Source organism: Opisthocomus hoazin, chromosome 4, assembly GCF_030867145.1.
Source record: "Opisthocomus hoazin isolate bOpiHoa1 chromosome 4, bOpiHoa1.hap1, whole genome shotgun sequence".
Taxonomy (NCBI): Eukaryota; Metazoa; Chordata; class Aves; order Opisthocomiformes; family Opisthocomidae; genus Opisthocomus; species Opisthocomus hoazin.
Genome location: NC_134417.1, coordinates 2662960 through 2688543, shown reverse-complemented (window position 1 = coordinate 2688543; position 25584 = coordinate 2662960). Strand labels below are relative to the sequence as shown.

General features: G+C 44.8%; 1 protein-coding gene across 1 annotated transcript; it reads left to right on the top strand.

Moving 5' to 3' along the window:
- The first annotated feature begins 570 nt into the window (after positions 1 to 570).
- FAM168B (family with sequence similarity 168 member B) lies at positions 571 to 25358 on the top strand. Its single transcript, XM_075417578.1, has 7 exons — positions 571 to 719; positions 8601 to 8681; positions 12271 to 12354; positions 15668 to 15810; positions 16769 to 16946; positions 18737 to 18866; positions 20224 to 25358. The coding sequence occupies exons 2-6, from the start codon at positions 8612 to 8614 to the stop codon at positions 18847 to 18849; spliced, it is 588 nt and encodes a 195-aa protein (XP_075273693.1). The 5' UTR covers positions 571 to 719; positions 8601 to 8611; the 3' UTR covers positions 18850 to 18866; positions 20224 to 25358.
- The last annotated feature ends 226 nt before the right edge of the window (positions 25359 to 25584 follow it).

Genomic DNA, 25584 nt, shown 5'->3' with positions numbered 1-25584 from the left:
GAATTTCTTCCTCATATCTCATCTAAATCTGCCCTCTTCTAGTTCAGAGCCGTTCCCCCTTGTCCTGTCACTACATCCCCTTGTGCAAAGCCCCTCTCCATCCTTCCTGTTGGCCCCTCCAGGCACTGGCAGCTGCTCTAAGGTCACCCTGGAGCCTTCTCTTCTCCAGGCTGAACAGCCCCAGCTCCCTCAGCCTGTCCTCGCAGGAGAGGGGCTCCAGCCCTCGGATCATCTCCGTGGCCTCCTCTGGCCCCGCTCCAACACCTCCACGTCCTTCCTATGCTGGGGGCCCCAGAGCTGGACGTGGCACTCAGGCACTCATCCCGCAGACAGGGCCCTCCACCGCTGGAACCGCGACTCCGCACCACAGAAACACCGCGAGGCCTTCGCTTTTATTAGCTTTTTTATTAAATTAAAACGGTGCCGGCCGCCCGGCGCTCGGTAACAGCAGCCCGGCGCGCCGCCCGCCTCAAGCCGCTAATGGCGGCCGCGCCTCACGTGCTTCCGCCTTCCCCCCCCCCCCCCCCCCCCCCGCGGCGGAAGTGACGTGGCGGCTGGGTCGGTGCGCAGTTGTTCGGTGCGGCCGGGCGCGGAAGGAGCCGGAGTCGCCCGGCGGCCGCTGTTCCCCCCGCGCCGCCTCCCGCACCCGCGCCCGCCCGCCCGCCCGCAGCGAGACAGGCAGCGACGGCCGGGCCGCCAGCACCGAGCGCCGCAGCCCGGTGAGTGCGCGGCGGCCGGGCCCGCCACGGCCGCGGGTGGCGCCGGCTTCCGGAGCCGCTCGCCCCCCCCCCCCCCCCTTCCCTCCCGCCGGGCCCTGGCGTGAGGGAGCGGCGGGCTCGGCCGCGGCCTGCGCCGCTCGGCCTTCCGGGCGGGCCCTCCTGCGGCGGCGGGGCGGGGGGTTCTCCCGAGCAGGTGCCGGAGGCGGGCGGCGGGCCAGGCCGGGCCCTGCGTCCCGTCCCCGGGAGCTCGGGTTACCTCTGCGGGGCGGGCCGGCTCCGGGCGGCGGCCTCCGCGCCGGTGGCTCGCTCCGGTTGCCGCTGCCCCGTTACCTCCCTCCCGGCGCGCTGCGAGGGCCCCTCGGCCCTGGCCGGTGCCATCGGCGCTCGGAGGGGCGACAGAAGCCGGGGGCGAGCGAGGGGCGGCCCGCGGCGCTCGGCGGGAGCGGAGAGGGAGGCCGCTCGTTCCTAAACCCGCGGCGGTCGCCTGCGCCTTGCCTGGTTCGGCTGGGCTCTCTGGCTGCCCTCACGGGGCTTGGCTGTAAGATGGGCGATTGTTGGTGTCGCGATTATTGCGGTTGTTCGTGTCGCGGAGCTCCCGCACGCTTCACAGCCTGGGCTTTCTGGGGAGTAGTTAGGCACTTTAACTCTCAGGTTTGAAAAGGAGGAGGAATTGAGGGGCTTTTGGGGACTCTGTCACGATTTGGAACCTGTGACAGGTTCGTCTTACTTCAGAAAGGAAGGTGGAGTAAGCTGAAAACGAAGTTTGTGGTAAAAATGTTTCGTGGGATAAAAATTTGCCAAGAAGCAGAGCTTCAGGATTTAACCAGAAAGTTGTGAATGTGATTCCTTCGTAGTTTTACCCCTCCAACTTGATTCTTTTTTCTGTGTCTCACAGTTGATTAACTTCCCTAAATTTGGCGATAGGCAGGCTTCTGGGATCCTTACAGTGAGGAGCTGACAGTTTTGCTGCACGGTTGCGCTTCCTTGAAGTAGGAATGTACACGGTCTCAAAGTTACGCTGGAGATGCGAGGATTTGAGCTGACAATTTTTATCCCCCCGTGCAGCAGCAACAACAGAAATTGTAGGCTTCAAGAAATGCTGGGCCGTTTGTGTAATCTGTCCACAGGTAGTGGGTTTTTTTGAAGAAAAAAGGTTTTTGGTAATGTTCTGGGGTTTTTGTTTTTTTTAAAGAACAAAGCAATGTCGCTAACGTACAATGAATTTGGTTCACGAGCAGGGTCTTAGTATTAAATTTATGGTGTAGGCTTTCTTTTTGTGAATGACATCTACAGCTAATTCTGTTGAGTCTCTAATATATAATCACATTTTCTCTGTCCTTACTGATACCCGGTACCAGTAGTATTGGTGTTTACGTGTATTTCAAATCTGTTGTTCAACAAAAAAACCCACATAACAACAAACCACAGGTAGAATAGGCTTACAATGAGTATTGGATCCATTACAAAGGATTAAAAAGTCTGAACTGCTCTTTTTTTTTTTGTAGTCCTGGAAAAAAAGATTGCACGCACGCAAATCATAGCAGGGTGATTGCAGGTGTCTTGTTCTTTCTCTTTTATGACAAGAACATCTTGTAACTCGAGCAGGGGAGGAAGACTTGCATGTGAATGATGTTTCCAGCTTTGCATTTTACTTCGATGTGAACTTTGGGCAGAGTGGTTAGTTGTCCTTTTCCAGGCTGTGGTTCTGCAGCCTCGGTCTGTACTGCCACTGTCCAGTCCTGCTCCGTTCCTTGCGCTGGAACTGGTGCTTAGCCATTTGGTGAGGAGTCTCTGCTGTCTCCAGCTCCGAGGAAGAAAACACAGCAGCCCTCTGCCCAAAAAACTCTGGCAAACCCAGAGTTCTGCCAGCCGACCTAGCTGCTGTAGCTTGCTGAGGGGTCAGAGTGCCAGAGCTGTCGCCGAGTGGGGAGCGGGGTTGCTTGCACGACAGTTCTGCGTGAGCACGGATTCCAGCTGGCTGCGGTCATGGACTGCCGTAAACTCGTGCGCTGTTTGGGACAGGCGTAGTACTCGTGTCCTGGTGAAATTCAGTGACCGTTTTTGAGGGCTGGGATGAATGGAAGAAATGAGGTACGCGCTACCTGCAAGTACCAGTGCAGCGTGGGAAGTCTTAGACTTTATGAAGTCTTGAATGCCTGCTGATACGAGCCCCCCTTTGTTAGAGTAACTGTGACAGAAGTATCTGCTGTTTGGCCTAGGATTTGCATCGAAGGGCTCGTGTTGGTGGCTGAGGTTTTAACAGAATGTGATGCAACTGAGACTGTAATAATTGTCAGTTATTCGAAGAGCAGAAGTGTCCTGAACTGTTTTCTTTGTTACTTAGCAGTAACAAAGTAATTACTTTTATTCACATTACAAACTACCAGACTTTTAGGAATTGCATGTGACTTCTGTTAAGCTTTGAGTGGAAATCGCATGGGTAAAATGTAGAACTTTACTGAGATGGTGATTAACATTGTTAAGGAATCGTGTGTAAGTGGAAACTGGGTCGTTTGTGCGGTTTCATAGCAAACAGCATTCTGCAAGTATTCCAAGATGGAGAGATGTTAAATACCATAATGACTTAGTCTGAGTCTGTCTAACTTCCAAGAACAAAAGCATTAGTGGATCACAGTAGTGTGCTCTAGGCCAGGTGCTTACTTAAGAGAGGTTCTTCCCCAGCTCTTGTGATAGAGTTGTCATGGAATGAGCACAGAGTGGCCTTCGTTAGACCTTGTTCTGATAGCGTTTCTGCACTACTTTGAAAATAAATAGTTAGAAAATATGTTTGTTACGAAGACGTGTGCAGTTTCTTTTGCAGTATTTGCATTGATCTGTGGGGTTTTTGCATCTATCTCTGTGAAACGATTTTTAAAAGCAGAATTTCCTAGAAACGTGCTCATTCTGAGTGTAGGAGGAAAAGCTACGTGCAGAAGCATATCTAATTCGGAGTGCTAGAGCTTCAGCGTGAGCAGCGGTTGGCCTTTGTGCTCAGCTTCCCAAAACGTGGGTTTAAGGGCAGGACGACTGTCCTGGTGTCTGTCCCAAGGTGAGATTTAACAGGCTTGATCAAAACTGAGTTTGATTGTTTGGCTTTGGCGAGAACCGAGGGCGAAGCATTTGAGCTTCCCAGGCATGCTTGTGTAGTCTTTAATCGGAGCATCTTTCATTAGTGTGATTGCTTTCGTTTCAGCTGAGACAATTAGTTGACTGTAATTTATATACCATTGACTCTGTGCCTTTTATATACAGATGATGCACAGCAGACACTTATTTACATATACATTAACATGAGAATGCTTTGGAGGGGATGCCAACAAAAACGTTGAAAGCCACGATTCTTTGGGTTCACTTTGTAATTGTTTCCCAAGCGTTTGATGTGGACTTTAGGCGTTACGGGGAAGTGGACTGCAAGGTGCCGTGTTTCAATATAACAGATGCCCTTCCCAGTAAAAGTACGGGAAGAGTGGGATGACTGCAGCCGCTGGGTAGTACTATATAATTATACTTACACATGTTGGGTCCTTCAGAGAAAACCTGAAAATAATTATTTTTAATTAGAAGTGATCTGAAGTTTTGTCTGCGTTGTGAAAACTGTAAGCGCTTGTCGCAGGCTGGTGGGTCTCTACTTGTGTTTCCGTGGTGAAGACTGGAGTGTGGAAGCAGGAGTGGTGAAAGTCCATACCTGTCAACCAAAGTTGGGTTATTGTATGTGGACACACACGAAGTTTGAAGTATGGATGCGTGTGAAGTGGAAGTTGACATTGTTTCCAGTTAGAGGCACCTTGCAGGCTCCCAGTGCCATAGGGTTTTTTTGCCTTGCTGAAATGGAATTCCTCTCTCTCAACCTGTGCTTCCTTTGCGATCGAGTCTGATAAGTCCTCTGACCTTTTCTGTTAATTTTCTGTACCTTTTCAGCTTTGTATAGCTTCTGCTTAAGTCATCCCTCAGAATCTATGTCCTTACATTCTGCTGCAGTCAATGACTACTAGTACTTCTAATAGTTGGTGTTTTTCTTATGTATTTTACCCAGATGTTCACAGAATGCTCTTGCTGGTTTTCCAGTCCTCTGCCTTGCTTCTCATTGCCATTCAGAATGGTGAGAGGGTTGCAGGGTCTGCTTTCCTCCTAACTGCTGCGGAGACCGCAAGGAGGAGCGGCGTGTTTGTAGGGATGTGGAGGTGTGGGAGGGTGCTGTTTGTGTTTGAGTGGAAGGGTAGATCCGATCCCTGAAGGCTTTTAACCCACAGCTTGGAAATGTGAAGGCCAAAGTGAAACTTGAATCTCTCACGGGTTTTGTAAGTTTAGAGATAAAACCTGACAAAATAGCGTTGAAATGGGAGCAGAGATGCCAATGAGAAGGAAAGGCAGGGAAATACTGAGGGAACAGACTGAAAGTTTTCAAGTAAATGAAAATCCTTATTTAGAAAAGAGGATACAAAGAAGAAAATATGGGAAAAAGGAACAGTCTTGCTACAGTGAAATACTAGTCCAGAAAAATGTGCCTGTTGGTTATGGCACAGCAGAGTTAATGCTGCTAAATCTCCGTGGGGCTTCAGAGGGAAACAATGCTTCATACTTGAAGACGGCTAGTTTGCTGTAGAACGTTTCCAAAGAGTTTTGTGTCAAACTGCTTTTCCAATGTTGGTCAGGTGATTAAAAGATGCTGCTCTGGGGAACTTTCTTCATACTAAGCAATGTAAATGGCAGGTGGTTTGATTTTTTTACTCATTCTTAATGGATTACGTTGTCTTGATAGATAGAATCACAGAATAGTTTGGGTTGGAAGGGACCTTTAGAGGCCATCTGGCCCAGCCCACCTGCAGTGAGTGGGGACATCTTCAGCTGGATCAGGTTGCTCAGAGCCCCGTCCAACCTGGCCTTGAATGTTTCCAGGGATGGGGCATCGACCACCTCTCTGGGCAACCTCTGCCAGGGCCTCACCACCCTCAATGTAAAAACTGCCCTCCTTATATCTGGTCTGAGTCTGCCCTCTTTTAGTTTAAAACTGATAAACCCTTGTACTACTGCAACAGACCCTGCTAAAAAAGCCTGTCCCCATCTTTCTTAGGAGCCCCCTTCAAGCACTGGAAGGCTGCAGTAAGGTCTCCCCGCAGCCTTCTCTTCCCCAGGCTGAGCAGCCCCAGCTCTCCCAGCCTTTCCTCCCTGCAGAGGGGTTCCAGCCCTTGGATCATTGCTGGGGCCTCCTCTGGCCCCGCTCCAGCAGCTCCAGCTCTGTCCTGTGCTGGGGGCTCCAGAGCTGGACACAGAACTGCTGGGGGGGTCTCAGCAGAGCAGGGCAGAGGGGCAGAATCCCCTCCCTCACCCTGTGCCCACGCTGCTGGGGATGCAGCCCAGGGCACGGTTGGCCTTCTGGGCTGCCAGTGCACATCAGTAGCTCATGTCCAGCTTTTCATCCCCCAGCACCCCCAAGCCTCTCCAGCCTGTGCTGATAGCGGGGGTTGCCCCGACCCAGGTGTGGGACCCTGCACTTGGCCTTGTTAAACCTCATGAGGTTCACACAGGCCCGCTTGTCCAGGTCCCTGTGGATGACATGCCATCCCTCAGCTGTCAACCGCACCACTCCGCTTGGCATCATCTGCAAACTTGCTGAGGGTGCACTTGATCTTCCTGTCTGTGTCATTGATGAAGATATTAAACAGTACTGGTCCCAATACAGACCCCTGAGGGACACCACTTGTCACCAGTCTCCATCTGGATGTTGAGCTGTTGACCACTACCCTCTGGCTGTGACCGTCCAAGCAATTCCTCATCCACCAAACAGTCCACCCATCAAACCTGTATCTCTCCAATGTAAGAGGGAAGGATGTTGTCAGGGGCTGTGTCAAAGGCCTTAACAGAAGTCTGGATAGGTGACATCTGTAGCTCTTCCTTGTCCACGGATGCAGTCACTTCGTCACAGAAGGCCACTAGGTTGGTCAGGCAGGACTTGCCCTTGGTGAAGCCATGCTGGCTGTCTTGAATCACCTCCCTCTCCTCCATGTGCCTTAGCAGAGCTTCTAGGAGGGTGTGTTCCACGGTCTGTCCAGACAACAGAGGTGAGGCTGATGGATCGGTAGCTCCCAGGCTCCTCCTTTCCACCCTTTTAAAATATGGGTGCAATGTTTCCCTTCTTCCAGTCGCCAGGGACTTCACCAGACTGCCATGGCTTTCCAAATAGCGTGGAGAGTGGCTTGGCAACTCCATCAGCCACTTCCCTCAGGATGCTGGGATGCATCTCGTCAGGTCCCATAGGCTTACGTATGGAATCAAATATGAAGCTGGAAAAAATACAAGCAATTCTATTTAAGGTAGCATTATTGCTAAGTGCTGGTGTGGGGGGGAAGTCCAAGAAAAGTCCAAGAAACTGTTGAATCGTGTAATTCTCTTACAGCGAGTTTGAGTGTTTTGTGAAACCTGATGGTAAACTTTCTGACAGCATTTACTTTCCGATTTCCTAATTTTGCACAAATGTTTCTCTTGCTTCTGGTGTGTAGCCGGTGCTGCTAAAACTCTTGGCACAGCTGTTTGTTGTGTTTAAAAAGCAAACTACTTAGGCTTTATACAGTCGCTTAACATAGGTTTGTCAGCGCAGCTGTACTGATAAACTGAACTCGAGATTCCTGCCATAATGGATTCTGTAACTAAAGTAGTGCATGCATAATTATGACTCTCACTTCATAAACTTCATTTACAAAATTCTATTAAACTGTGTTAAACTGGTGAACGCAGTCAGACAGCATCTCAAGATGTGGACGAGCAAGTGACCCAAGCAGCAGATATTAGCAGTTAAAAGTCTGGTTCCGTAGGGTGCCCTCCCGTCTTGCCTTCGGAGGCTGTTTGTAGGGAGAAATGGGCACTTGCAGGAAGAGAAGTGGTAAATCTGTAAATATGTGCAGAAAATCAGATGATTGAAGATACTGGGGCTAAAATATGGGTTGTGTTTAAAAAATACTAGAAAAGTGGTTGAGAGCAGTACTGTCGTAAGAGGCACGTGGCGGGCTTGCTTATGAGCTGTGCTGCAGTGGTTTGTATTCCTAGGAGTACACAGGCAGATTAGAAAAATTTGAGAAGCGTCTCCAGTGCCATTTTATTTTCCTTGGTGTTTACATACGAGATCCTTTTTAAAACTGGGGATTTGAGTTTATTCCTGCTAGTGATGCTAGCTGTAGGTGCCTTTTTGGTGTGTGAATACTTAATTCGGGAGTGACTGGACCCAACTGTCAGCTTGTGATAGACCCTGAAGAACTTGGCAGCAAGTGAGCAGATAAATAAATGTGAGTTAGCTGTCCAGTACAGGGAGTCTGATGCCACTTGCTTCTGTAATGCTCGGGCTGTTGGCGGTGGATGAATCTAGTGCTGTAAAGGACTGTAAGCACCGGCTTGAAATGCCGGTAGGAATAGACTGTAAGTATTTGCATCCCTTGGCTAGATGCTTCAGGAAAGAAACAGGAAGAAACCAAGACTGGTAGGTGGTGGAAAGATCCCAAGTGCTCGGGAGGTAATAGATGGTATGGGGGGAGAAGTCCAGCACGGGTGAACTCCTGCCGTGGGTTATGGGTTTGCGTGCCGTGGGGGAGCTCCGAGGGATGGAAGGATTTTGAAAGCATGCTCCACAACAGGGGAGGTTTCATTCCCGAGAGATTCTCTAGCCGATTGAGAGCTCTGATACTTTGCAGCTTATTTCTGCAGGGACGCTGTCTCGCTTGTAGCTACAGTTTTAATGTTGGTGAGTAGTGGAATTGCTGCTTTTTCCTCCATTACTTTTATTTCCGATATGCTTTCCCCCATTTCCAGTTCCATTTTTGTTGCTAGATTTCGAGCTTTCCCGGTACTTCAGTAAATACTGTTTTCTCTTTTTTTTTGTTTTCCCCGATTCAGTTACTGAAATCATGAATCCTGTGTATAGCCCTGGATCTTCTGGGGTTCCCTATGCAAATGCCAAAGGAATTGGTTATCCAGGTAAGTAACTCTGGTTTTTAATGAGTTTCAGTTACACTGATCTGTGTTTGTAACCAGGAAGAAATAGTCACTTAAGAACGTGGTAATCCATTTCAAGATTTAGGGGGATGGGTTAAATTTAAAAAGTGACATTTCGAGAGTCGTGTTAGTTGTTCTGTTATATTTCTAACTTCAGCATCTCTTCCAAAGCAGCTTATTTTAGGAGCTCTAATAATTACACCCTGCAAGAAGAGGAGTCGGTCTATTTCTGCTGCTAGCTGGCTGGTGCTGTTAACCTTTCTATCCTCTAGGTCTTGTTCATGCTATCTGTTTTATGACTGCCCGAAGTAGAGTACCAAAGGCAGGACCAAGAGAACGGCCAAAAAAGGTCTTTAAATCAGAAAATAAATGTATTTCTTGCTTTCTCTGTTTCTCATTTGGCTTCAGATTTCTCACCAGGGTTTTTTCCCCTCATCTCCTGACGTGTGTGTGAGCAGGCTTCATTTCTGATGTCCCCATAGTTCAGAAGCTGGGTGAGGCAATAGTGTGATTTGGACAGAACTTTCCCGGAAGGCTGAAGGGAAGAGCTGTGTGCCCCTCCGAGGTGTTCCAAGCAGTATTCCTTGATGCAGTCTTCTCTTTTTTTTTTTTTTTCTTTTCTGCTGCCTGTGGGGTAAGGGAATTATTCCATCCTGGGAGAAGCTGGAGGGTCTTTCAGCTCAGACTTTATGTATCATAACCAGTTAAACTTCTGTAGCTTTTACAGGGACGCTGGTCGGTGATGTAGTTGGTATCTGCGTTGGGAGCTAGAGATCGTTCTGCACCGTTACTGTTTATATTCTTTGTAACTGTACTGTATTTTCCTACTGGTATTTACAGTTTTTAAATCTGGGTTTCAGCTTAGGCAGTGTACTGGAGTTCCTGTTTTCCTGCTCCACTTCTCGCTGTTCCTTCTTCTATGTCCTGGTGCTTAAATGAATTTTCTTTACTGTTAACTTGATTGTCTCAAAAACATTTTAATTTTTATTCTTGCTTTTCAGATACTTTTAATTTTTGGCCTCAAACTAGTGTACCTTTCTTGATTTCTACAGTATTTATAAGGGGAAAACACAAACTTCCTTGCAATGTTTTTAAGTCTGTTGAGTGACTGAAATGGTGCAGTAATAAATTGTAGAGCTGATGCAGTGTAACCGTAAGTCCCGCGGGATGGTTTTATTCTCTGCGACTCTTTTAGTTGTATGGACTACAGTAATTTTATAATAAGACAAGCAGCAGTGGTTCACTAATTAGTAATCAGTTACAGTACAATTATTTCTGCGTTTGTAATAGATTGCTTTTTCAAGGCTTTCTTTTGCTTTAGATAAAATTATTATGAATTATTTAAATATAACCTTGTATTTTTATCTCTGTTTATTTTCTAAACACAGATTTGTATTAACCAGGGGTTCATTTGTACTTACAACTATTTACACATTGCGTTGATGCTCTTGTTTATACTAATCTAAATGGTACCTTAATTTACATAGGAAGATATACTATTGTAGATTCATAAATAGCAGTTGAAACAACATTACAACTTCTGATCTTGTATTCTACTGTTACACATAGTAGACTACATATTGAATTATGTAAGTACTATGTATTTGCCAGTCTTCACTTGGTTGTAAATTAGCATAACTATAATATATGGAATTGAAGTAGAATTGTTATGGAAATGCCTTAAGTGTCATGCTACGAGTTGATCACTCAAAATTCTTCCTTGCAGCAGCCAGTCAGTTTACACAGCTGCGACCCTTAAATTCAGCTCGGTCAGTAAGGTCTACAGTGGTACACTGTTACAGATCGTTTGCTGGGCTGCCTGGTTCGGGCTTCAAGATTGTGGGGGAAAGGCGAAACACATTGTCTGAAATGAAGAGTAGACTTGCATTTTAGGATTTTTTAAAAAACTGTTGCATGGCTAAGTCTCCATCTTTTGCCTCTCCTAACTTAAAAGCTACAGATTCTCCCTTCAGAATCATTGAATTTACAGGGGTTGCATGGCGATAGAAACTAATGAATGTATCACTAGGTGGAATGTATTATTTAAAGGCACTCTGTTTCTAAAGCTGTTGCATATTTAATAGCTGTTTATATTCTACTACAACTATTTCAGGTTGTTGGATGGGCTGGATGGGCTTGCAGTAGCAAGGAATCAGCATCCAAATGTTCTGACGCGGGTGAAAGTTCTGTGTAGAAGTTAAAACTGCTGCTTGTAGTAGTTATATTTTTCACAAACTGACTTGTTTCTTGAGCAGCTCAGTGCTCCACTGTGGAGCTAAACCTGTGAAGGAGGAGTAGAGGAGTGAAAATGTATATAGCACAAATGGCGTTGCAGATGTGTTGTCAGTCTAAGGTGTAAAGCTGTACTAAAGCTTTTTACTAGCAGCGTGTGAGTTTGAAAACTTAAGAGCTATTTACATTCTGTAAAGGTGTTATGAATTGGATGTGTGATTTTTACCTTTGATTTTTAAGCCTAATGCTTCTCTTAGTCTTACCCATGCTGACCGCCTAATAGTAGTGCCAAGTGTGAGTCACTTGATAAGTTTACAGAGTGCTTTACAAAACTAGGCTAGCATATATAGTCCTGAGCTAAGGAATCTTTATTGTTGCGAGTAATTGCAAACTTGAATAGCAGTTTAAAACTAGCAGCTTTAAGCCTGACAGTGAAGATGCAAACAGTAAGTGCCTTTTATCTGGAGAAGTTGCAATCTTTGTATGTTGGTAACAAAATGTGGTAGTAACTCTGTCTTCTAAACACAGACATTACTCAGTTTTACAGTTTGGAATAACGTGAAGAAGTTCCTGGAAAAATCAATAGCTATGATTAATTCAGAAATGTCAGTTATTACAATCTAAACAAACTTCATATCTTTCAAGTAACTGTAGCTTCTGGTCATGCTGGTTTTTGCCTGGTGTTGGAGGCCAGTGCATCGCAAGGTTAGTTCAGCCGTGGCGGTGCTTGTATTCTGCTGTAGAAGTGTTTGCCCAGCGTTTTGCCACTGCCACAGCGACTCGCTTGTTACTGCTCACTGTCGTAGTACATGCCTGAAACTGGTGAGCTTCTGAGTGTGATAACAAATCTGTATAAATGCAGCAAGCATTGTGGACTACCCAAGGTTGCTTTGTACTCCCCAATTGGGATATCTCTGATCTGGAGAGTCAGAGTCGCTCTGATTTCTAGGGGTTTATGTCTGTGAAAAACTCCCTTCAGATAAATATTTTATGTACATCAGGGCTTGAAATTCAGGGCGGGAGGGAGGAGGGTCAGACAGTTGCACAAAACTTTTTTGTTGAACTAACTTAAGAGTTACTTGGCCAACTTTGAAATGGCTGAGGCAGGGATGCAAGGGGGACTGGCACTTTGACTCCTTGGCTGTTGCCTTGATCTAGCATTCCGCTTCAGGTGGCTTGGGAGAAGAGGAGCCTGGTGTTTTAGTTGAAGAGGTGTGATTAAAGGCCATCTGTTAGATTATCTCAATTAAAAGATGTACAGCATGAATCTTTGAGAGTAAAGTCTGGTTAGACTGTGCAGTCAGTCTAGAAAATAACTTTGACATATTCTTTCTTGTAGCTGGCTTCCCAATGGGCTATGCAGCGGCTGCTCCTGCCTATTCCCCTAACATGTATCCCGGAGCAAATCCTACCTTCCAGACAGGTATGTGCAAGAGGTGTGTCAAAGCAGTGACCCGAAGCTTGGAAGTTGTGAGAACCGAGAACGAGGAAAAGCTGCAGGGGCTTACAGGAACACTTATGCTGTGGGATGAGTTTTGTGTTACTTTGAATATGACTCATAAGGAATCATCTGATAAATTGAGTAAATCTTGGCTTGAGTTGTACTGCTTTCACCTTCAGAGAAGGGAAAAGGTGAGGTTTTAGCTGTCATTCCTATATTTCAGGCTGATACTTGAGGATTGCATCGTGTTGCCCTGCACTGCTTCCTTTGACTCTGCTTGCTTTGCATCTTACTGATTGTTTCCAGATTCCTGTTTCTTATTTTTCTGTCTGTTGTCTTCAAAATTATTCTTTTTCATCATTTTCTTAAATCATATTGTTCCAAGTTCAGCTTGCTGCCTTCTTTCTGCCTGTAAAATTGTCCTGGAACTAATTCTCTGGAAAGTGCAGCTGCTGGGTAAAACTGGTCTGTCTGTAGTGGGTACTGGGGGAAGATTTAGGTAACTGCGCTTGCACGCTTGTCATTTCAGAGAAAGGGAATGTGATGAGCCTGGGAAAAGGGAGATGGAAAAATAGACACAAGGGGAACCAAAGCACTCCCCTAAGTTGCTTTCATGTAGTTCTGCTTTCACTAGTAGAAGATGATTTGGATGGGCTGATGCTTGAAACAAAACAGAAACTGGGAGCATTTAATTTCCTCTTAAACCGGGAACATGGACGTGATAGAAGAGTGTTCTCCCTGCGGGTAGTTTGCATACTAAGGAATTCCTTACGTTGCTTTGCTAATGGAGACCTGGGCCGTCCTCGGGAGCTCTTTCCCTTGTGTGTATTATGCCCGTTTTTCGGAGATACACGTGGCACATCATCAGGTTTGTCCGAGTGCCCCTGGGTAACTTACAGGGACAGGGAAGGACGCTGCTTGAAATTGGGAAGCTTGCGCTGTGGAAGCCCGCTTGCAGTATTGCGGTTCGATGTCTGTAACGTGTGGCGTTTCAGTAACTACCAGGAGACTCTTACAAAGGGCGTGGCAGCAATTACTGAGGCAAGAGAGAGTAAGTCATCTACGGTGTTTGCCTGCAGCACCTGTTAAGAGTGTGTAGCTGCGTAGCTGTCCTTGGAACCGTGGAGTATTCTGGGTGGTACAGCCTGTGTCTCTGTTTGCTTTGCTGCTTAGAGGCATAGCGAGTGCAGAAATGATTTTGGCTTGTCTTCGGTCTTGAATTTAACGTGAGGAAACGGATGGATATTACAAGTCACAGTAATTAAAAAAAAATCTGCCCTTTGGATAGGGTATTGCCTCCACCATCCTGTCTAGGGGTACCAGCTTGGATATCCGCTGGATTGCTTAAGAAAGAGTGATGTTCAAGGGAGAGCAGTTCCCACCAGGGGTATAGCATGGGAACCAAAACCCTGTGTGGGCTTTTATTATCGACTTGTGTTACTAATAGGCTGTTCAGTTCCTCGGCCGAGATTGCCTTAGTGATGCGTCTCTGCCTCCCTGCTCCGTTGTGTGTATCATCGAGATTGCAGCAGCTGTGCTGAGGAGTGGGTGCCTGGAGGTTTGGATCCTGGGATCAGACAGCTGAAAGGTAGTTCCAGTCTTGTTACTGGTTGTAGTTTGCAAATCCTGCTGCAGGAAGGTGAAGACGAGCTGCATGCAATCAATTTACCAAATCACAAGACTGATGTTTTTATCCTGTTGACTGGGTTTTTTTCCTCTGTGTCAGCTATGTTGTAATAGAAGGTTATGGTTTCTGGGGAAGATTCTTGACTACTTAGACTTGATCGTGTTGTAAGATTAGTTTGCACTGATTGATTTGGGAACACATCTCATGCTATTTAACAAAGTTAGAGGAAGAAATTTTGCACTCTTGTGTGAAAAAGGAGTGAAGACGTATAGAAGTCGTATACCATCTTCAAATGTCTGTAACTTTTTTTAAAGCTAATACTATTCAAGTCTTTATTGCTGTTGAGTAGAAAATAAGCTTTCATTTCAGAGCTAAGAATAGCTTTAATTTTTACCTACTCTGTAAGCTATGAACTGAAGTTCAAAATGTCCAGATCTTCTAATTCAGGCAATGACAACTTGAAGTCCATTGTCTTAACAGCTGAGATTTTTGTAGGGTTTTTTTTTAATTTTTCTGATGTAACTGCTTGTGTGTAGACTCAAACCTTAAGTAAATTCACATCACGCACATGTGCTGTGCCACTGCTGTTCAGAAAGGGTACCTTTTTACAGGCAGCTTTCTTAAGTTTCTGGGTTTTTGAATAACCACGTGGTTCACTTTTAAGGAGCGGCAGTGGTGCTTTTCAGAGATCTCCTCCGTGCCTCCTCAAGCCCTTGTTCTGTTGTCCTGGGACTTTGTCTGAGGGCTGGAGAAGCTACGGAAGAACTGTCTTTAGGCAGGGTCTGAGCCAGCAGTTGCTGCTTATCCCTGTGAAAGTTGAACAGTTCCCAACATTACAAGGCAGGCTGATTGTGGGGGCCTTGTAATAGGAATGCAAAATTCTTTCTGATGACGTCTGAAGTCTTACTGTAATGTATAGAAACAATTCTTAAGTGATGGTTGAGGGTATGTCTATGTATGTAATACACAAAAAGGAGATTTAAAGATGTTAAGGTGCCTTCAAGGTCTGATTTGCAATGAACGCTACAGTGCTTCTGTTTTAGAGGTATGGCCTTTCATATTTATTTTGGCCGGTTCAGAAAATGCCAGAAAACAAATACGAATAAATGTAAGTTGAAGTAGAGGTTGCAGATGATGCCTCTCTGTTCTCTGAAGATCCATCTTGAGCTCTTTACGTGATTGTGACTTTTGAAATTGTTATTCTTTTGCTGTATCATCTTCTACAGAAGGTAACTGAGGGTTAGTTAACTGTTACTGTGTTTTGCTGGTACAATTTGGGGTGCATTGAGAACTGGGCTGATACTAACACGTGCCAAATCCTCCTATGTGGGAATGTTGCCTAATATGCAGAATCCAAGTATTTAATGATACTACTATGAAAATCCAAATCCACTTTTTTATCCTGTATCCATAGATTTGAAAAGCAAATTGTGCAAAAACACAGTCACCTTCTCATGCTTAGCTGACGCAGTCAGATGTAATTTTCAGGCTGTCATCAGTGTTACGTGCGCGCTAGAACTTGTGCTTGGATAGTGAGACTAGCCTCCTAAGTCCTCACATGAAGGTTAAGGACTCTGGAAATTAGGAAAACTGTTACCCCTGACTTTAGAACGCAGTGTATTGACAGTTGTTTTTCTTGTGTTTAATGCAGATTTACCTTTGTTTCAGGTTACACACCAGGCACCCCATACAAAGTATCTTGCTCACCCACTAGTGGTGCAGTGCCACCGTATTCTTCATCGCCGAATCCCTATCAGACTGCTGTGTACCCAGTTCGAAGTGCCTATCCACAGCAGAATCCGTATGCACAGGTAAAGGAACGAGACCAAAAAACTGTCTGTTCGGGTAGTGTTTCGTTTAGCTTGTAATGTCTGCTTGAGCTTTAGCTTTACATCACATCTACTTCTTTGTGGACGGGGAGAATTTTCAGCTGCCTCCCGTGAGAATTCTTAATACAGTAATTTAGAGTGTGTGTGTGCACTTTTACATTCTCTCTTGCGTGACAGTTACTCTGCACTTACTGGTAATGTGTTCAGTCTTTGAAGAGACACTGGACTGAGTGATTTTAAAAATGTGTGCTGGATGCTATAACTACCACCTCCTGATTTCGTCAGAAATTGTCGTAAACTTGCATTAATTTTTTTTTTTAGGAAGCCTCCGTTGTGATTCAGGGAGCTACCAAGTCTCATGCTAGGAAAACTGTTGAAAACTGTTAGGATAGAATTAAGATACTTCAGTAAACGTGGTATTTTGGAGAAAAGCAGGCCCTCTTTTTGCACAGAGGAAAATTGCCTGGTGTGTATGCAGTAGCTGAAAGGAATTAATAAGCGTGTAACAAGGTTTATCTCATCTGCTTAGTGTATTCGAATCTGTCAAAAACCTTTGGTTCATAAACCAAATGCAGCTGAATAAAAAGCTGTGAAAGAATGAGAGAAGTTCTGCCATGGATTAATAGATGAGAAGATACAAAACAAAGGGAATGAGTGACGAATAGCCCTTATTGTTGAAGGTTCAGTCGGCACTGGAGTTCTGCAAAGGTCCCTGCTTTTGATCATTACCCTGAATGCCTTAAAAAGGGGCTAAATGTTAAAAAGGTTGCTAGTGCAGTGCAACTGGAATAGCTGAAATGAGTGTTTTGGCTTCTGCTCTATAAAGACACTGCATCTTTAGAATTATGCTTTTATTTTGTGATACATCCATAGAAGAAGACGTTTATCTTCCGCACCAGATGTACCGTCATTACTTAATGTACTTTTTTTCCTCCAACAGCAAGGCACTTACTACACACAGCCTTTATATGCAGCACCACCCCACGTAATTCACCACACCACGGTTGTGCAGCCGAACGGCATGCCAGCGACCATGTATCCGGCTCCGATCCCACCGCCGAGAGGAAACGGTGTGACGATGGGGATGGTGGCTGGGACGACTATGGCAATGTCAGCAGGTACGTGAGCTGCCAGCCTCTGTGTACGCTACGAGGATGATGAAGGGACTGGAGCATCTGTCCTACGAGGAGAGGCTGAGGGAGCTGGGCTTGTTTAGCCTGAGGAAGAGAAGGCTGAGAGGGGACCTTAGAAATGCCTCTAAATATCTGCAGGGTGGGGGTCAGGAGGATGGGGCCAGACTCTGTTCAGTGGTGCCCAGTGACAGGACAAGGGGCAACGGGCACAAACTGAAGCAGAGGAACCTCCAGCTGAACCCGAGGAAGAACTTCTTCCCTCTGAGGGTGACGGAGCCCTGGCCCAGGCTGCCCAGGGAGGCTGTGGAGTCTCCTTCTCTGGAGATATTCCAGACCCACCTGGACGCGGTGCTGTGCAGCCTGCTCTGGGTGACGCTGCTTCGGCAGGGCTTTGGAGTAGATGATCCACAGAGGTCCCTTCCAACCCCTACCATTCTGTGATTCTGTGTTTTCTTGATGAAGCTCTCCCTCCAGTCCGAGGCAGAACACAGCTGCCTCACAGATGTGTGATGCCAGAGGTGCACTTGGCAGAAGGAGAAAATTGTTGAGATTAGAAGGGACTTCTGTAGGTCATCTAGTCCAGCGTCTTCAAAGTGGGTCCAGCTAGATCAGGTTGCACACTTGTTCAGTGATGTTTTGATCATCTCTAAGGATGGAGATACCAAATCCTTTTCAGGTTTTAGTATTGTGGTAAAATAGTTTTTCTTTCTGTGTGTATGGAATTTCACTTGCCTCCTTTGCTCCTCATCTTACCAGTGTCAAGAGTCTGACTTGCTCTTCTCGGTACGTTTCTCTATGCCTGGTTGAAAACAGCAGCCTCTTGAGGCTGAGGAAAATGCAGCATTACCAGCCCACCCCTCGTATCGTGGACCGTTGTATGTTGAGATGTAGGGTTTTATGTGTTTGCACTCCCTGCAGGTCTTCTGTGTCGTAGGCAATGCTTAGGAATGTCTGCTTCCTAATGCCACGCTCTCTTAGTTGTAGTGTTTCGGAGAAAACATGGTTTAACAAATAATGCAGACTCATCTGTGAGTGTTTGCCGAGGCGGGGTGTCACGCTTTGTTACTCAGCGGGTGTTGACTCGCAAAGAGATGTCCACATTTGTTCAAAGGACGCTCAATTCAGTAATCTAAGAAAACGAGAGTCATGAGCTTGTCTTCAGATTCTGGTTTTTATCTTGTCAGATTTATCATTTAATTTGAGGAGTCTCAGAACTAGAGAAGTTACGTGTCACAAACTGAGCTAACATTGGGGTTTCGTACAGGGGCAGGCTTGTCCCAGGTGTCGGTTACTGTTTCTACAAAGTGCTGTAGAGTGAGACTGTTGAGATCCTGCTATCTCAGCCTGTTGCTGAAGCCCCTTAGTCTGTAAAAAACCTATCTGTAGTCATGCAAACAAGAACGAATTTATTCTGATTTCTCAGTGCAGCTATCTATACCATCAGTTATTCTGAGGGCATGTGAAGCCTGCTGCGGGAAAAAGTTTTGCAGTGAACAGCACTTACGTTGCAGGGTTTCTGCTAGAGCTATTTTTGAGTAGTGAGTATCTTTGTGTGCATTGGACTAAACATCAAAATGATCCTCTTGCGTCGATGTTTGAAGGAAGATTGGGGCTGGAGTGGACAACGATACTGGTAATTTTACATCGAAGATGAGCAAGCAGTAATTGTTTCTAAAGTTAACTCCTTTTTCTCCTGGCCCCCCTCTCCCCTCCTTTTTTTTTTTCCTCTGTACTAGAATTTGTGCTTACTGAAAAAAATGTTTTCTTCATCCTAGGTACTTTGTTGACAACTCATTCCCCAACTCCAGTAGCCCCTCATCCCGTTACTATGCCCACGTACCGGGCTCCAGGAACGCCAACCTATAGTTATGTGCCCCCGCAGTGGTGATCATCCTGGCAGTCAGTGTAAGTTGCCGATTTAGGTTGAAAGCGGTTAATCTTTCTTATAAATGACAGCATTGCAGGTTCTTTCGGGGAACATTGTCAGAAGGTAAGCAGTCTGGGGTACTTCTACAGTACTCTCATTGAGTAAGAATGCACAAAAATTATGGCTTATGTAATAGCGGCTCCCCGCAAAGGAGAGAAGCCTAGCGGGGCTGCTTCGGGCGTCTGTATCTTCAGAAAGCATGAATCATTTTCATAGTTTGTGATTGTTGAATATGAAAGAACGAGCCTGAAGTTTGCCTGACTAAAATACATCTGGGACTAAATGTATTCAGTATTTTGGATTCTTTGGTAATTGTTGAAATCGGCAGTACTGTGATTGCTGAATGAAGCAGCGTGTGTAACTTTGTGGTCTTATTTTTGGTTGGCCAAATATGTTGGCAGGGTAAGGGTTTTGCCTTGCTCTGACGGTGAATCTGTCTCACAAGCTGCTGAAACAAATACACAACCTTGAGTTAATTTCATATATTCACTCTTTGATTCGGGTAAGTTTCAGTTCGTACCTCTTGCAGTCAGCGTGGAAAAATTATTTCTAGTGTGGACCAAAATTTAGATGATGGGTTTCAAGAAAAGGAGTTTAGTTTTGAAATCTGCTGTAAGGTGGGATGGATTTTGGGGGCATAATGTGTGTCAAACTGACACAAAGCCTAATGTTTCTGGGATCATCGCTTCTGTTTCTGTTTTTTTAGCATAAATTGAGAACAGCTTCCTTTGAAATTAGGACTTGTCAGACCAGCTGAACTAGACATTTTTGCTTTTAGTCCATTTACTTTATGACAAAGTTAACTTTGTTTTAACTTTGCCTGGATTTCTGCTTCAGCAGTTAGGAGTCCAGAGTTCTGGGATGACAGGTGACTGTATTCCCTTGGAGTTAGTAACGCAACAGCCGTTTCTCGTTCTGCTGTGGTGCTGTGTGTCAGTCTGCAGATATGTTTCACGTATAATATTTCATCCAGGAGTGTCATATTACAGGAGTATGAAAAGTGAGAGTTTTGCTGTGACTGAACTGACGACTGCTGATAATTTGGCGTAAAACACCTTTTTCATAATGAACCTTCTACTTATGACAAAACTGCTAGCGATGACAGAAAGCTGGGACGGACATGGCAGGAGAAAATCAGTGTAGCAGTGAATTTCTCACCTAGGAGCCTGTAGATTTCAGTTGACTGGACAAGTGCTGGGGTAGCATTATCTAATACGTGACATCTGTGGTGTGTGCGTGTCGATGAGGTGATTGCAATGTCAGAATGTTCTGCCACGCTCAAATAGCATTTCACACAACTGAGATTTCCTACTTTTTTCCCCCCTCTTAACGTAGGTTTGAAGATGGGAGATATGCAATCAAGAAATTGAGGTTTAAAAGTTGGTGCTGAAGCCCTCATGCCTCCAACCAGGACTTTTCTTCTGAACGCTTTCAACACTTGGCTAAACACTACTAATTCCTGATCACTGAAGATTTTCCAGTGCTGCATATCTTACATCTTGGAACTCCAGCAGTTAGTCTTAAAGCAAATCCTGTTTTGTGGACTGTCTTGCAATTTTTTAGCTAATTATAATGATAAAAAGGGAGTATAAATTTATTCTGATCCATATCTAGTTGAATGCATGTTAAAACACAAAAAACAAAGCTTGCTCAATCTACCTGCAGTGACTGATGCAAAAACCATCATATGCAAACCCAAAGGAACCGAGAAGTATTTTACAACTTGTATCACTAATGCACTGTTGTAACGTATGCAGGGTCTTAAGAGGTAGAATCATGAAAGTGAGTTTCTTTACAGAATACCGTAACATACATTAGAGAAGTGCTTCAGCCTTTTTCGGGTTGATGGAGTTGCCAGTTTAAAGGGGGCATATTTTTATTTAAGTGATGTATTCTTTTCAAATTCAACTACTAAATTGGAGCGACTGGAAAATTAGTCAGACAAGCTGTAGAAATCCCGCACACAATTAGTTTACTTCATACCTTTTCATTTTCATTACATGGATTCAGTGTTATACAGATGTTCTTAGGGTTGAGAATGAAATGAGAAAGGTAATGCCGTGTGTGCCAGTAAATAAGAGCAAACTTCCTTGAGGCAAAGCTGGCTCCTGGGAATAGGAGGAGGTGACACCACCTGCGTAGTGAGTTGCGTGTCCTGGGGAGATACATATCCAGTGCTGTCTTTCATCTGATCCAAGGTGCGTCGAAGCGAGACTGCCACACAAAGCGATAGAGAAACACTTTCTTCTAGTTCTCAGTTCAGGAAATCCGTGCTGGTTTTCCTACAGAATGTTGTAGTCAGTGGAAAACGTATGTGCAGTCGATCCAGCTTGCTTTCCTGAAATTGAAGAAACGCTAGGGCTTTCTGTGACAAACAGGAGGAGTTCAGCTGCACGTTATTCTGAGGAAAGCTTGTGTGCCTGATGAGTATGTTAAAGGGGAACAAACCATTTGAACACAATTTCCTTATTAGCTACTTGCAGTATGGACTATGGATACGCTGTAGTGGGGCTGCCAGAATATAGGTTTCAAATAGCTCTTCTTTTTTTTTTGTTCGTTTGTTTTTTTTCCTGAGAATAGTTGTAATTGAAGTAGGAGCCATTTGTTGGTTACAGCTTTTTGATGTGTTTCCTTAGTATTCTTTCACCTCCTAAATTGCAGTTGGAAGCGCGTAAAAGAAGACTGACTGCAGATCAGCATTTCATTGCAATGAGTCATTTCTGATATTCTTTCTTGCAACTTCAATTTTTAAGACGTACCTCAAAGCAAACGCTGTGGGGATAAAGGGCTACCCTTAGAACCCATTAGTATACCGAAATTGTTATGGGGGAGATTTTAAATTTTTAAATTTGAATATTGCACATAAAATCGAGGTTTTTCTTAAACCTGCTTGAGTTATGATTCCAGAAAGATGCAATTTTCTGTTTTTGGATATGTTCTGCCTGCAATAAATTATGCAGTAAATGGTTATAAGATGTTGTTCCCTTTTAAGGGTTTACACAGAGGTGTATCAGGCTGTATTGTTCTTCTAGGTTAACTTCCATTTAGAAGTAATTTTTTTAAAGTTGTGTATCTAGTTAGGCTTTGTTTGGGGGTGTTCTGCTCCTGTACAGACTTGGCAGCTGCTTCAGGGTCGCATCAGTGCTGATACAATGCTGCCATTCCAGTACTCTGCCCTGGCGGGAGGCTGACGTACCTTCATAACCCGCTGGTGGTTACAGCCTTCAGTACCTTTTTTTACAGTAAGCACTCTCCATGTTTTGTACTTCCCCCCCCCCCCCCCTTTTTTTTTTGTTTAATAAAGTTTAGGTTTATGTTGCATGAACCACTGTCAGTGGACGGCCCCCTTATTTCTAATGCCTTGAACATAACAAAGTACTTCAAACCTTACTCATGAGCACTTACTGCAGCTTAGGGATTTCCTTTGTTTTTATGTGGAGCAGAAAATTACCCCAGACAAACTTATTTGAATCTGTACTGCTTCAAGTTTGAAGTTTGTGTAGTGGCTTTGCAGCTTTGGTTAGTCGGGTGTGCCAGAGAGCACCGTGAACAGTAACACAGGCCATTTGTCCGTTGTAGCTAGTAGGGAGTGACGTTTTGTGGTCTTAGCGTGATTTTAACAGAGAGCTGAGGTATGAAACAGTGCTATACTGGGGAGAAGCTGTAAAGAACAAGCCAAAAGCTTTGCTGTCTCCTGTCTCGTCACCCAATAAACTAAAGCTTTGAAAATCATAGGAGAGGACTTTCATGAGTGCTGCAATAGAGAAATAGTTAAGGACTGGATAGAACTTGCTGTAGATTTGCTCAGCGTTGCCTTGGAACTGGTCTCTGTATAACATTGCATAACATTTAGGCAGTCTCACTGACTTGAGCACTTTCTTTTCTAAGTTGCATTATGGGATTCATCCACGAGGGGGAAACTGTACCTTTTTTAGAAGGTACTACACCTTCCAGTTCCGATAGATTGGAATCGACTGGGAGGGTGGAGCGTGTCTCCGCTAGTGAATATGGAAAGTAACCAAAAGCACAGTGCAGGGGGACGGGGGGAATATGTGTATATATAACTATCTTAATGGTATTTTGTTGCAAATAGTAGAAAGCATGGATATAAAACTGTGGCGGGGGAAACTGTACATCATTAAATAGGCGTTTACACAGTGAGGGTCTTACGAAACATTCTCTCCTGCTTTTTATATAACATTCCCTATTTAGAATTCCTTTATAAATAAATACGCAGTATGTGTTTGCACTAGAGCTCCTCAGCAGATGACTGGAGCTAGTGCATTAGAGGCATTTCAGATCAAGCTTCTCTTTAAAAAAAACAACAAAAAAAACCAAAAAAACAAACAACAAACTTTTATGGCAGCTTTATATGATTAAAAAAAAAATACTACTTTAAACCTGGAACTGAAAATAACCGTTGCAGCAATAACAAAGAGAAGTCCAAGAAAGATTTTTTTTTTTAATTCAAATTTCAGGTGTTGAGTTTAGATAAAAGTATTTTTTAAAAACTGAGGTATTCCCTATGTCAGTAACAACTGATGAAAATGTCTTTTAAATGTAGCAGCAGCAAAAGAAAAATGGCTAATAATTGGCACCAAAACCGTGCAGCCCTAGTCAGTGGTGTGGTGGCTGTTAACGAAACACTAGGAAGGAAGACAGAGAACCTACTACTAGATGTTGCTTACGCTTGTTGTAACCATCTGCTGTTTGAAGTTTCTAGGAGACGTACAGGAATGCTGTTCAAGAAAGCTTCTTTTTGAGTGTCCTATGCAAGTTAAATGCTTAGAGGCAGTGGTAGATGAAAAAAATCTGTTACTTTAGCTGAAGTCCTTTCTTACACTGCTTCATTCACTGAAAAGAAACCAAACCGCCACCACCACCCACCCGTAAGTACCACCATGTCTTAGTGTTGTCTGAGAATAGTTCATGGTACAGAGTTGTATACCAGGGTACTCAACATTGACTACTCTTCCTGGAGCATTCTGGCCTCCCTGCTACGTGGGCAGGAGGCCACTGAAGCTATCTGAGCAAGAGGCCGTCAGAATTGACTTGGAATCCCTCCCCGGTGCTGAAGCACAGTGTTATACACCAGTCATTTGGGTTTAGAACAAACATTTGCTTGAATGGGTAAGCACAGCGATCCGATGCTGCCACTTGGCTCTAGGCTTAAACTCGTACCAGAGAGCAGTAAACACCACGCGTGTGAAACCTGCCATCTTAGGAACGTGAGCAGTAGCGATGCTTCAGCTGGAACTTGCGGAGAGAGGGCAGGTGCCGTGGTGGTTGAGCGGCAGTTCGCAGTTGCCCAGGCTGTGGTTCGTGCAGTAGTCAGTAGGGAGTAGGCACGATCCACCTCCAGCTTCTCCAGCGGGCGTCACTGGCTGGCCCAGCACGTGCGGGGGGTCGCGAGCAAGCCACTGACCCCCTCGTGTCGAGGTGTTTGTGAACACCTGGTCAAAAGACAGAAAGATTGAAGCTCATTCAGAATGCTCTCGTTCAAAAGTGTCAGCTTTCTAATCCTGTATTTTATCGACTCTGAGCTTCCTGCAGAGCCCCTCAGATCTGACGAGGCGGAGTGCCAATTAAGAAGAGCTACTGCAGCAGAGTTAGGGTAGTTGCGTGCATCGAGCCTCGCCAAGGCTCAGGCTCATTCCGAGATCTCCTCTGAAGGAGCAGGCTGGCTGCACCTCTGGTTGGGGGTGTCGAGAGAGAGCAAGGCGTGTTTGGTGGACAGAAGAGAGGGAAGAGGAACAGTGCTTATCTGGGGAAAGGAAACCTTTTCGTGTGTGGGTTGAATTAGAACACTGAAACATCTGAATTCCACGGGTAGTAAGGGTCCATTTGTGATGTAAAATATATCCTGAACAACGTGTGGGCTCTGAAGTTTCAACATCAAGAAAGCGAACATGACTTTTTCTAAACTGTTGTGACTTTTGGGCACTTAGCAGGCGAACTGGGAGCGCTTTTTTAGCTGGCTGCTGTACAGACTTGTTTTAAGTAGAATGGATTTGTTAGTGGGTTTTTTTTCTTAATTGTAACGCTATTATTGGCTGCCCTCCTGTCGAAGATTTGAAAAAGTGAGTGCATGCAATGGAAGTACAAGAGGCCCCAGTAATAGTTCTCCATGTTTGTTATGAAATAGACACAGGTTTCCTTTTTATGACTTTTTTAAAAACTGTCTTACGAACAGTTGTATTGGTACTTTTTTTTAAGTTTAGGTCAATGTTGTCTTCCAGGATAAGTTTTAAGGCATCACTCACTCCTGCATTGAACTATCGCATCAACACAAAGAGTGGAGATTCCATTCTGAGCCAGTTCAATTGTGAAAATTCATACTTTTTTATTTTTTATGCAATTCAATGAGTAGATGAGCTCAGATTTAAATTCTTAAAAGCACGTTTATTGTAACAAGAATTGTTATGTATTAATACTTCAGTTTTCAATAAAGATTGACTTGTGTTGCTTATTGTGGGTGTTTCCTGCCGTCTTTGGTGACATCCTTTTAGAAAAGTTTCTGCCCTTGGATGGCTGTGTGCTATGTTTACTCTCCTTATGCTAATGAAATCTGGTGAGTGATCGAAATGAAGCAAAACATTTCAGTTGCTGAAGTGACTGTTCTCAGGAGGGTTTCTTGATGGCTAACAAAACACAGTAGTAAAGGCTTCCCAACGGGGAATAATGTGCCCTGAGTTG

What these genes read in the sequence shown, in the direction of transcription:
- FAM168B (XM_075417578.1), top strand. Translation starts at nt 8,612, where the DNA reads ATGAATCCTGTGTATAGCCCTGGATCTTCTGGGGTTCCCTATGCAAAT. An exon ending in CAAAGGAATTGGTTATCCAG is followed by an intron (nt 8,682 to 12,270) that starts GTAAGTAACTCT and finishes TCTTTCTTGTAG; the next exon opens with CTGGCTTCCCAATGGGCTAT. An exon ending in AAATCCTACCTTCCAGACAG is followed by an intron (nt 12,355 to 15,667) that starts GTATGTGCAAGA and finishes CCTTTGTTTCAG; the next exon opens with GTTACACACCAGGCACCCCA.